The 12,588-nt window shown below is 39.5% G+C and overlaps 1 protein-coding gene across 2 annotated transcripts in view; it reads left to right on the forward strand.

Moving 5' to 3' along the window:
- Nucleotides 1-1,242: 1,242 nt before the first annotated feature.
- Nucleotides 1,243-12,588, forward strand: part of LOC118709114 (UDP-glucuronosyltransferase 1A9-like) — a 48,272-nt gene continuing 36,926 nt past the window's right edge. The window contains exons 1-2 of one of the 2 annotated variants that reach the window (XM_045575833.1): nucleotides 1,243-1,460; nucleotides 7,471-8,402. In XM_045575833.1, coding sequence (XP_045431789.1) covers nucleotides 7,548-8,402 — 855 coding nt within the window. In that variant the 5' untranslated portion in view covers nucleotides 1,243-1,460; nucleotides 7,471-7,547. Of the gene's footprint in view, nucleotides 1,461-1,493; nucleotides 2,401-7,470; nucleotides 8,403-12,588 lie in introns of those variants that run through there. The other variant, XM_045575834.1, reaches the window with a different exon arrangement.

Here is a 12,588-nt window from a genome sequence, read left to right on the forward strand (position 1 = left end):
AAAGAGCTTCCTAAAAGTCTGGGATGTCTACAGATAAAATGGCTTGCTTCAGAGGTAGGCTAAAGAATGGCCATGTGGTCCTCACCAATTTGGCTCAGTGGATAGAGTGGCGGCCTGTGGACTGAAGGCTCCCAGGTTCAATTCCTGTCAAAGGCACATGCCCGGGTTGTGAGCTCAATCCATGGGGGGGGGGAGGGTTTGCAGGAGGCAGCCAACCAATGATTCTTTCTGATTCTCTCTCATCGTTGATGTTTCTATCTCTCTCTCCTTCTCCCTTCCTTTCTGAACTATACACACACACACACACACACATATATTATTTTTTTTAAAAAGTAAGAATGGCCATGTTGTCAGGAGAGGAGATCCAGGCAATGGATGGACACAAAACTGTACTTAATTTTAAATAGCCTTCTAAAAATGTTTTTCACTAAAACGTAAGTCATAGGGCCTCCTGCATTAAAGAGAAGCACACCACACCTACAGTGACCTCCAGATGCCTGTGGGCCCCACCCCTGCAAGCAGTAATAATTTGGGGTCAACACTTTTGAGTTCATGATTACTCTTACAAAAATTGGGATTTTGACCCAAGTGGTTGGCAAAGGTAAAAAACTATGACCCTGGCCTGAAAAACTTGCAATTTTATTTGCATTTTTATTTCCTTATCTGTGCTGTGTTACTTAATCTATTTGTTATGCAATCTGTACCCAAATGCTATAAACAAGAACCTTTTAAACCGAAGGTCATGTGTTATTAGTGGATTATCAAATTTATTGAGAGGGATTGTGGTTAGCATTTAAAGAGAGAGAGAGAGAAAAAAATGGGTGGATAGAAATACAATAGTGAAATTACACAACATGGACTCTTCCGTCTGGCTTAGTTTATTGTGCAGAATTAATTTGAAATTCATCCTTGCTGTTCAAATATTGGAACAAAAAACAAACAAACAAACAAAAAAAAACCCAAAGCAGTCATTGCCAATAATTTACTCACAAGAAAATATTGAGCAATATGTTTTCCTGCTAAGAATAGTTTGCTCAATGGTTAGAATGTTGGACTGCAGACTGAAGAGTCCCGGGTTCAATTCCAGTCAAGGGCATGAACTTTGTTGGCAGGCTCGTCCCACCCCAACAGGAGGCAACCAATCAGTGTGTCTCTTTCACATCCATGTTTCTGTCTCTGCCCTGCCCTTCCACTCTCTAAAAATGAATGAAAACAAATATTCTTGGGTGAGGATTAACAACAACAGCAACAGCAACAACAAAAAAATAGTTTTGATCTTTACCTGGACAGAGATAGTGCCGTGACTTCAATGCTGGTTTACAAAGGGAATTATTAACCAATTGTTTTTGGAGCCTGTGTACTCAGGAAGATCAAAAAGGACATTTCAATAAAGCTTGCATTTTTTGGAATTTGTCCCAAAGGAAATATTGGATTTTATCCTCAGACTGCTCTTGGGGCAGGTTTGGTGCCTGTGCTTCTTCCACCGACTGTATCCCACAAGCTTGGAATCCAGACCACTGGGCTGCTCCAGGCTGCCGCTGTCCAATGGCTCCTGCAGTGTTGACTGGCCTCCTTCCTCTCTGTGTGTGCCTCCTGCTGGCACCTGGCTTTGCCCAGGCAGGCAAGCTGCTGGTCATACCCATGGATGGGAGCCACTGGTTTACCATGCGATCCGTGGTGGAACAACTCAGCCACAGAGGGCATGAGGTGGTGGTGGTCAGACCAGAGGTGAGTTGGCGCCTGGGACAATCAACCAGTTATACTGTCAAGACTTACTCCACATCTTACAGTCTGGAGGATCTGAATGATCAGTTCCGGATTTTTGCTGACTCTCAGTGGATAACCCGGGATCAAAGTGTGATTGCCCTGATAATGAATCCATCAAACACCATTTTTAAATACTTTTTTTCAAATTGTAGAAGTTTATTTAAAGACAAAAAATTAGTAAAATATATAGAAGACAGTTCTTTTGATGCGGTGTTTCTAGACCCTTTTGACATGTGTGGCTTGATTGTAGCCAAATATTTTTCACTCCCATCTGTGGTCTTCACCAGGGGACTGTTTTGCCACTATCTGGAAGAAGGTGCGCAGTGCCCCAGCCCTCTTTCTTATGTTCCGAGGTTGCTCTTAGGCTTCTCTGATGCCATGACCTTCAGGGAGAAAGTGCGGAACCTCATCTTCCACCTGGAGGAACACTTACTTTGTGACTATTTTCTCAAAACTGGTTTAGAAGTTGCCTCTGAGATTCTCCAGACGTCTGTCACAGCCTATGACCTATTCAGCCAACCATCCATTTGGTTGTTACGAACTGACTTTGTTTTGGACTATCCCAAACCTGTGATGCCCAACATGATCTTCATTGGCGGCATCAACTGCCACCCAGGAAAGCCACTGTCACAGGTGAGTTACCTCTGGTTTCCCAGGCTCAGAATAGGGTGGCTTGCACAGGAAAGAGAGCAAGCACGCCTCACTGATTTGTAAATTTACGTTAGTTGCATATGGAATCCCTTCCTAGTTTAATGAATTATTTTGGGTCAATCCATTTAATTCTGTGTTAGCAAATTTTATAGTGTTGTCCCTTTTGACACTCATTTGTATACAGTTGCAATAATTGTATACAAAAATAATTGTATACAAAAACACTGAAAAACTCAATAAGAAATAAAACGTCTTTGTTTTCGTTAATCCAGTGCTACGCAATAGGAAAATGCTTTTAGTAGTTTTATATGCTTTTTTAATTTTATTTTTCTGAAGTTATTTTAGATATATGCATATATGTAAATTCTGACACTCATTTTATGAAAATGAAGTCTAGTATCAGACTGGACATACTGTTCTTTATCTTTTCACTTGCCTGTAAATCATGAACCTTTTCACTGCTATTACATACAAATGTGTGACATTCTTTTTAAGAGTTGCATGAGATTCTTTATTTTGTATGCACCATAGTTTATTCAAGTAAGTAATATTGATTGATAGTTAAGCTTTTATTCTTACTTTTTCCTTTTATAGTTAAGACTGTACTAAACATTTTAAAATTAGTTCTTTACATTCACACATTTCTATAATTTTGTTCTTATTCTAATAAGCCAGAATCCTTAGGAATAGGGTTGCTAAGATTATGCTATGCACATCTTACACATTTGACAAATGGCTTTCAAAATTGTATTTATTTATTTATCTATCTATTCATTTGTTTGTTTGTTTTATTTACCATCACCATGTATGCTGTCTTTGTTCTCTTTCCCTGCCCACAAGCTTCCAAAATATTGAACAGCCTTACACTTTGGTTAACAGTGTATGAGAGTTCTAGGTTTTCCATACTATCTCCAGCTTCAGATGTGTTCCAACTTTTAAATTTTTTGTTAAAAAAATTTTACATAGCTGCTTCCATTTTCATAGATATGTTGGTCATTTGCATTTTTTGTAAATTATGTATTCACATTCTTTGATCATCTTTTGTAGGAATATTTTTTTTTGTAGAGCTAATTTCTATGTCTCTTGTATATTGGGAATATTAACACTTGGCTTTTTATTTATGCTGCAAATATTTTTTTCTGGGCTTTTCTTTCTTATTTGTCATACAGTAGTCAATCTGGTTAACTTTTCCTTTAATGGTTTCTGGATTTCAACTCATTTAGATTTTTCCAAGCCCACGATATATAAACATATTTTCCAAACTGTGTCTTAATTTTTTAAGTCCTCTAATATTAATCAGTTTTTTTTTACAATGAGATTTTCTTTTACATAAAATGAGATATTAACTTACTATTTTTCTGATTGGAGAGTCCATTGTCCTATCATAATTTAATACAAAATCCATTTTTTATCTATTGGATTGAAATGCATCTTTATAATATTTAAAACTTCCATATTTATTTACATCTACTCTTGTGCTTTTAGTTTTGTGCCACTGATTTATTTACCTATTCATGTGCCAGTGTCATATTTTGCAGTAAGTTTTAATATTTGGTAAGATATGCCTCATACCCACTATCTTTTTTTCTGATAGGTATGAGAGTTTGAAAATACTCAAAAAGACTAAATTTTTACTCTCCCTTTGTGCTTTATGTTTTTGACATTACATTTCAGATTTTTTTTTAATATTTCAGATCTTTTTGTTTTGTGTATCTGCTTAACAATCATAGTTAAGTTTGCTACTTTTGTCTCATGAACTTCATAGTAGTTTTTAAATGGCTCATGTGTTGTATTTATTAAATATTTGCCTTTATATAAGATTTTCTTTTTACATGTTTTTTATTTCTGATTATGGGTGTGTTTTTTTTTTTTGCTTAAAGGAGACCTTTTAATATTTGTTATAAATCTGATTCACTGGTGATGAGCTTCTGTTTTTGCACATTCAGGAAACACTTTATTTCTCCTTCAATTCTGAATTACTACCCTGTTTCCCCGAAAATAAGACAGTGTCTTATATTAATTTTTTCTCCCAAAGTTGTGCTAGGTCTTATTTTCGGAGGATGTCTTATTTTCGGGGAAACAAGGGTAGTATAACCTTGCTGAGTAGAGTATTCTAGTTTGTATATTCCTTTCTTTCAGCACTTTAAATATGTCTTGCCACTCCCTTCTGGCCAGAAAGTTGCTGTTGAAAAAATCAGCTGATACCCTTAGGGCCGTAGTTGGCAAACTGTGGCTCATGAGCCACATGTGGCTCTTTGGCCCCTTGAGTGTGTGGCTCTTCTACAAAATACCATGAAGTCTATTTTGAGGAAGTGGCATTAGAAGTTTAAGTTTAAAAAGTTTGGCTCTCAAAAGAAATTTCAATTGTTGTACTGTTGATATTTGGATCTGTTGACTAATGAGTTTGTCGACCACTGCCTTAGGTGGGTCCACTGTATGTGACTAGTTGTTTTCTTCTTGCTACCTTCAAGATAGTTTCTTTATCTTTAACTTTTGCTGTTTTAATTACAATATTCTTGGTGTGGGTCTTGGGGTTCATCTTGTTTGGAACTCTGTCTATCTTGGACCTGGATGTCTATTTCCTCTTCCACATTAGGCAAGTTTTTCAGAATTATTTCCTGAAATAAACTTCTTATTCACTTTTCTCTCTTCTTCTCTGATCCATATAATGTGAATGTTGGTGTGATTGATGTTGTCCCAGAGGTCCCTTGAATTCTCCTCATTTTTAAAAAATTATTTTTTTCTACGGGGGTGAGGGCATATGTTGGGGGTGGGAGCAGGTGGGGAGAGGTCAATTGGGGAAGAAATATGTAATACTTTCAACAATAAAGAATTTAAAAAGAATTAGTTTTTCTTTGTGTTGCTCTAATTGGTTGGTTGCCAATTATCTTCTAGATCATGGATTTATTCTCCGGTATTATCTAATTTTCTGTTTATTCCTCCTAGAGTATTTTTTATTTTTGTTATTATATTGTTAATCTCTTATTGTTTCTTTATTATACTTTCTAACTCTTAGTTGACGTTTTTCATGAATTTCTCTATTCTACTCTCCTGTTTGGTGAGCATTCTTTTGACCATTACTTTGAATTCTTTATCAGGCAAATTACTTATTCTGTTTTGTTCTTTGGTGGAAATTTTTCTTGTTTCTTTATTTGAGATATATTCTTCTGTCTTCTCATTTTGTTTGACGTTCTTTGTTTGTTTGTGCTTGTTTATACAAAGTAGACAAAATTGCTATCTCTCCTAGTCTTGAAAAAGTAGTCTATGTAGAAAAGACATCTGGGTAGGCTATGTGTGCTGGATGGTTTTAGCAGTCCAGTTGGAGCTGGGAAGATGCTTGTGGCTCCTAGGCGCTAGCTTGCTAGGCTGAGGTGGCTTGGGTAAGGAGGCCTAGTGTGTGTGATGATGCTCTGTTGATTTAGTTTCCTTCCTCCGCTCAGGGCTGAAATGGGCCGTGGGCTGTGCAGCTGGGAAAATACTGCAGCAACTATGCAGATAGCACAGATTGCTTGGAAAGAGCTATTTTTCTTTTAGAATTTTTCTAGAATTTGTAATGATGTCATCTTTCCATTCCTGATATTGGTAATTTTTTTCTCCTCTTCTTATTTCTGACCAGTTTGGCTAGTCTCTAGTTATTTCAAGTTTTCAAAGAACCAGCATTTAGATTTATTGATAATTTCTATTGTTTTTCATTTTACTAATATTTACCCTGAAGTAAGCATCCCAGGAAGAGAGGTCAAATAACAGCATTTTTATTTTTCAGACATTGATCTCAGAGTTTCTCAGTCATTAAGGTTAATGGTGACTGAGCAAATGTCTAGTAGCAGTCTGGGTGTTTCCAAAGGAGCCATCTTAACCCTTCACAAAGATTATGGTCCAGATTGGCTCTAGCATCCCTGAATAAATGTTCCTCAGGGTCTTATACCATTGAGCTCTCCCAATAAGGTATCTAGAAAACTTGCAAAATGAAAGTCAGTTCAACTTGACAAACATTCCCCGTGTGCTTTCTCTGTATGAAGCATAGCACAGGGACTGTGGGAGGAGAGTGCAAACTTAAAGACTTATCCCCTGACCTCAGGGCATGCTTGGTAGGACATGGAAGACAGATACAGAGACTCCTGAAGGAGAATGCCAGCCTGATTGGGGTGAGCCCACTGCAGAGGTTTAAATAGGAGAGTGAGGAAGCAGAGAGAAAAGAGAGAGGAGTCCCTGCAAGCAGTGGCAGTGACCATCCATTGCATGTGATGTATCTAGGGATATTGATTTAAAATAGGTGATAGTTGCATCCATTGCTAGGATGCTCATTTAGGTGGAGTTGTCAATCTTATCCCACCATTTTGGAGGTTTGGAAATGCAACTAGACAGGCGGCTATGCCAGGCACTCCACAGACCCCGTGAAACGTACTTCCATTGCCAGTGAGCAGGTCAGTGGGAAGGGGCTTCCAGTCTTTCCTTGGAATCCAGAATGTCAATCTCTTTCTGGGCAAAGCGACTTTGGTAGTCTGAGGGTAAAATCCAATTTTTCCTTGGGGACAAATTCCAAAAATACCAGCTTTATTGGAATTTACTTTCTTTATATATTTTTTAGAATATATTTTATTTATTTTTCACAGGGAGGAAGGAAGAGGAATAGAGAGTTACAAACATCAATGAGAGAGAAACATCAATCAGCTGCCTCCTGCACACCACCTACTGGGGATGTGCCCAAAACCAAGGTACATTCCCGCATCCCCGGACCTGAATCGAACCTGGAACTCTTTAGTACATAGGCCAACGCTCTATCCACTGAGCCAAACTGGCTAGGGCTTACTTTATTTATTATTTTTCTGAGTACTCAGGGTCCAAAGATCATTGCTTAATAATTCTCTTTGTAAACTGGCATATGGCATGATCTCTGCCCAGGCAAAGATCAAGAGTATTCTTATCTGGAAATGTGCCAGAAGGTACCTCAGTAAATGCTTTCATTCATTATATTCTGATGAGTAAATCATTGGCAATCAGTTGCGTGTGTGCTCTTATGAATATATTAACACACACCCTCCCTTGGGGCAGGCTTTGTGCCTGTACTTCTTCTGCCGACTGTATCACGCAAGCTTGACAGCTGGTCTGCTCCAGGCTGCCGCTGTCCAATGGCTCCTGCAGTGTTGACTGGCCTCCTTCCTCTCTGTGTGTGCCTCCTGCTGGCACCTGACTTTGCCCAGGCAGGCAAGCTGCTGGTCATACCCATGGATGGGAGCCACTGGTTTACCATGCGATCCGTGGTGGAACAACTCAGCCACAGAGGGCATGAGGTGGTGGTGGTCAGACCAGAGGTGAGTTGGCGCCTGGGACAATCAACCAGTTATACTGTCAAGACTTACTCCACATCTTACAGTCTGGAGGATCTGAATGATCAGTTCCGGATTTTTGCTGACTCTCAGTGGAAAACTCGGGCCCAGTATTTACATTCTATGCTATTGAGTTCATCTAACAGTGTTTTTGAATACTTTTTTTCAAATTGTAGAAGTTTATTTAAAGATAAAAAATTAGTAAAATACATAGAAGATAATTCTTTTGATGCGGTGTTTCTGGACCCTTTTGACATGTGTGGCTTAATTGTAGCCAAATATTTTTCACTCCCGTCTGTGGTCTTCACCAGGGGACTGTTTTGCCACTATCTGGAAGAAGGTGCGCAGTGCCCCAGCCCTCTTTCTTATGTTCCGAGAGGTCTCTTTTCGTTATCGGATACCATGACCTTCAGGCAGAGAGTGTGGAATCACATTATCCACTTGGAGGAACATTTATTTTGTGGCTATTTTCTCAAAACTGCTTTAGAAGTTGCCTCTGAGATACTCCAGACGTCTGTCTCAGCCTATGACCTATTCGGCCAACCATCCATTTGGTTGTTACGAAATGACTTTGTTTTGGACTATCCCAAACCTGTGATGCCCAACATGATCTTCATTGGCGGCATCAACTGCCACCCGGGAAAGCCACTGTCACAGGTGAGTTACCTCTGGTTTCCCAGGCTCAGAATAGGGTGGCTTGCAGAGGAATGAAAGCAAACATGCCTCACTGAACCATGATTCGTAATTTAAATTAGTTACATTTGGACTTCCTTTCTGGTTCAATGGATTATTTTGTGTCAGTTCTTTTAACTGTGTTAGCAAATTTTATAACACTGTCCCCTTTGATACTCATATGTATTCAACTGAGTTAATTGTATTTAATTTCCAGGCTGCATTTTTTAATACTGTTTTGGAAAGAATACTGAAAAATATAGTAAGAAATGAAACTTTTATTTATTTATTTTTTAAATCAATTTTTATTGTTCATATTATTACAAAAGTTCCTCATTTTTTCCACCCTCCACCAGGTTCCCACCCCACCTTCTGCCCTTTCCCCACCCCCCATTGTCTCATCCATAGGTGCACAGTTTATGTTAACTTTCCTTTTTTTAATCTAATGCAACCCCCTTAGGAAAATGCTCTTAGCAGTTTCGTATGTATCTTATCCAAATTTTTCTGAAGTTATTTTAGATATATGCCTATAGCTAATGTAAATTCTTACACTCATTTTATGAAAATGAAGTCTAGTATCAGACTGGACATACTGTTTTTTATCTTTTTCACTTGCCTATCATGGACCTTTTTACAGCCATTACATACAAATGTGTGACATTTAAAAAAAATATTTTTATTGATTTTACACAGAGAGGAATTGAGAGGGATAGAGAGTTAGAAACGTCGATGAGAGAGAAACATTGACCAGCTGCCTCTTGCACACCCTCCCACTGGGGCCCCCAACCAAGGTACATGCCCCTGACTGGAATCAGGCCGCAGTCCGACGCTCTATCCACTGAGCCAAACCAGTTTCGGCAAATGTGTGACATTCTTTTTAAGAGTCGCGTAGGATTCTTTGGATGCCCTGTTGTTCATTCAAGTAAGCAATATTGATTGATGGTTATTATTTTTTTTTACTTTTCCCTTTTATAAATAAGACTGTGCTAACCATTTAAAAATAAGTTCTTTATATTCACATATTTCCATAATCTTGCTCTTACTATTGTAGGCCAAGAATCCTCAGGAGTAGTGTTGCTAGGTCTAATGCTCTGCACATATTACACATGCAACAAATGGCTTTCAATGTGATGAACAACCTTATACTTGGGTCAACAGTATATGAAAGTTCTAGTTTTCTTCCATACTGTCTCCAGCTTCAGATGTGTTCCAACTTTTAAATATTTTGGTAAAAAAATTTTACATAGCTGCTTCAATTTTCATAGATATACTAGAGGCCTGGTGCACGAAATTCATGCACAGGGATGGGGGAGGTGTACTTCAGCCAAGCCTGCACCCTCTCCAATCTGGGACTCCTCAAGGGATGTCCAACTCCCCGTTTATGAGGATAGGGCCTAAACGGGCAGTCGGACATCCCTTTTACAATCCAGAACTTCTGGCTCCCAACTGCTCACCTTCCTACCTTCCTGATTGCTCCTGCAAGCCTGATTGATGCCTAACTGCTCCCCTGCCAGCCTGGTTGCCCCTAACTGCTCTTCCCTGAAGGCCCAGTCATCCCCAACTTCCCTCCTCTGCTGGCCTGGTCACCCCCAATTGCCCTCCCTTGCAACCCTGATCTCTCCCAACTGGCCTCTCCTGCTGGCCATCTTGTGGTGGCCATCTTGTGTCCATATGGGGGCAGTCATCTTTGAACACATGGGGGCAGCCATCTTGTGTGTTGGAGTGATAGTCAATTTGCATATAACTCTTTTATTATATAGGATTGGTCATTTGCATTTACTCTTCTGTGAATTATGTATTCAGATTTTTTTTTTTGTATTCACATTATTTAGCCATGGTTTTGAGGGCTCTTTGCCTTTTTAATACCTAATTATTATAAGTTTCTTTAGTATTAGGAACATTAACACTTAGCTTTTTACGTATGTTGCAAACATTTTTTCCTGGGCTATTCTTCCTCTTTTCTCATACAGGATTTTCATTTTGGAGGAGTCGATCTGGTTAACCTTTCCTTTAATGGTTTCTGGATATCAATTTGTTTAAGTTCTTCCAAGCCTGGGATATATAAACAAACGTATTTTCCATACTGTGTCTTAATGTCTTTAATTCCTTCATGTGAATAGTTACTTTTTTTTTTTTTTTTTACAATGAGAACTTTACACAGAAGTATACAGATCTAACTTTATTATTTTTCTAAATGAATTGTTCATTGTCCTAACATAATTTAATAAAATATTCCACTCTTCATCTGTTGAATTGAAAGGCATCTTTATTATATTTTAAATTTCCATATTTATTTGCATTTGCTTTTGAACTCTCAGTTTTAGAGAGAATGGTCTGTGAGGAATCCTGTTACAAGTGACTGAGCGGACTTTTAGGAATACGAGGGTCCATTGTTTGGTTTTGAATAGTTTTCTCTGTGCTGTGTTGGGACAGCTTCTATCTTAGGGGCCCTTGATTTTCATAAAAGTTTTGCTACATAAAACAGCCTGGCCTTTGCATATTCCAGCACAATTATTTCCAATCATCACAATATTAACATTAACCATAAGATCAGGCTCTAAAAAAAAAAAAAATCAATTGGTTGCCTCCTGCACACCACACCCCCTACTGGATTGAGCCCCAAACTGAGGCATGTGCCCTGACTGGGAATCGAAAGAGCAACTCTTCAGTGCACAGAATAATGCCAACCAACTGATCCACGTGGGCTGGGGCAGGCATTCTAATGTTTAAAAATTGAGCTAGAAGTCATATCATAACTCTCATCCTTTACAATGCAGTGGTCTTTGGTATATTCATGAACACAAGCAACCATCACCATTCTCTAATTCAGCGGTTCTCAACCTGTAGGTTGGGACCCCTTTGGGGGTCAAACAACCCTTTCACAGGGTCTCATAAGATATCCTCATATCAGATATTTACATTACGATTCATAACAGTAGCAAAATTACAGTTATGAAGTAGCAACAAAAATAATTTTATGGTTGGGGGGATCACCACAACATGAGGAACTGTATATTAGAGGGTTGCGGCATTAGGAAGGTTGAGAACCACCGCTCTAATTCCAGAGCATTTTCCCCACTCCGAAATGAAATCCCATGCCCACTGACAGTCACTCCCCCTGACAATCTCCAGATGCACTGCTCTTAGAAAGAGCTTGCTGGGCTGTGCTTGCCCTGAGGAGCGGACCTGCACTGTGCTCCCTTTGTGACCATCTGGGAGTCTTATTGTTGTTTAGATGGACCCAAACCAGAGTGCTGCCACCTTCTTGCCCTGATCACTCCCCTGAAGAATGCAATAAAACTCTGTTTCCTGTGGTTGCCATTCTGGCAGGTGTGAGGAGATAACCTCATTGTAGTTTAACTTGGCTGCAATGAATGTGCATCTTGGCTGTGTTCTTGGGCCCAGCCCTGTGCTTGCGTGATCCTTTCTATCCTCTTCCTCAGGCTTTTTCTCCCTTCCCTACTCTGGCACACTTCCTGAGCCAACAGGCATGGGTTAGGAGAGCACTTTGCGTGCCACTTCAGCTGTGCGTGACTAGCTGTGGGCGAGTCTGTTCTAGCCACCCTAGAAACTGCCTCTCCCTTGGACAGTCTGGTTCCCTCGCCCTCTGGGACCTTCCTCAGCAATGTGACAAATCTGGCAGGACAAACATGACCCTCTCCCTGGGTCTCGGTTGGAAATCCTGAAGATCAGGAGATGGGTCTCACCCCTGGCAGGTGGCAGAGCTAAAAGGAGACACAGGCTTTCCAACTCCTACTTCAGGCTCTCACTGCATGCTGTTTAGACTTATACTTCTCAGACTTTAATTTCCTAAAGGGAAGGGGCAGATTCCATGCTCATAGTGTCAATGACCAGCTTTTCTAAAAAAAAATAAAAAAATAAAAAAATAAAGCACGTAGTTCTTTACATGTTCTATTTCTTGGATGAATCCTCACAACTGAAAAAAACAAAAGAGAAATTGAAATGTGATACAAATCAAAAGCGAGTCCATTCATTCAGCAAACTTGGATCGAGTGCCTGTTGTATGCAGGCACTGTTTTGGACACTGGGCATAAAGTAAAGTTCTCTTGTTCTAGGTGGGGGAGACGCATATTAAATAAGTAACAGGTTAGGTGATGGCAGAAGGGATGAATCTAAACGAGGGGGGAGATGGGACTTCTGAGTGATGGGC

The sequence above is a fragment of the Pipistrellus kuhlii genome, unplaced genomic scaffold, assembly GCF_014108245.1.
Source record: "Pipistrellus kuhlii isolate mPipKuh1 unplaced genomic scaffold, mPipKuh1.p scaffold_m20_p_7, whole genome shotgun sequence".
Taxonomy (NCBI): Eukaryota; Metazoa; Chordata; class Mammalia; order Chiroptera; family Vespertilionidae; genus Pipistrellus; species Pipistrellus kuhlii.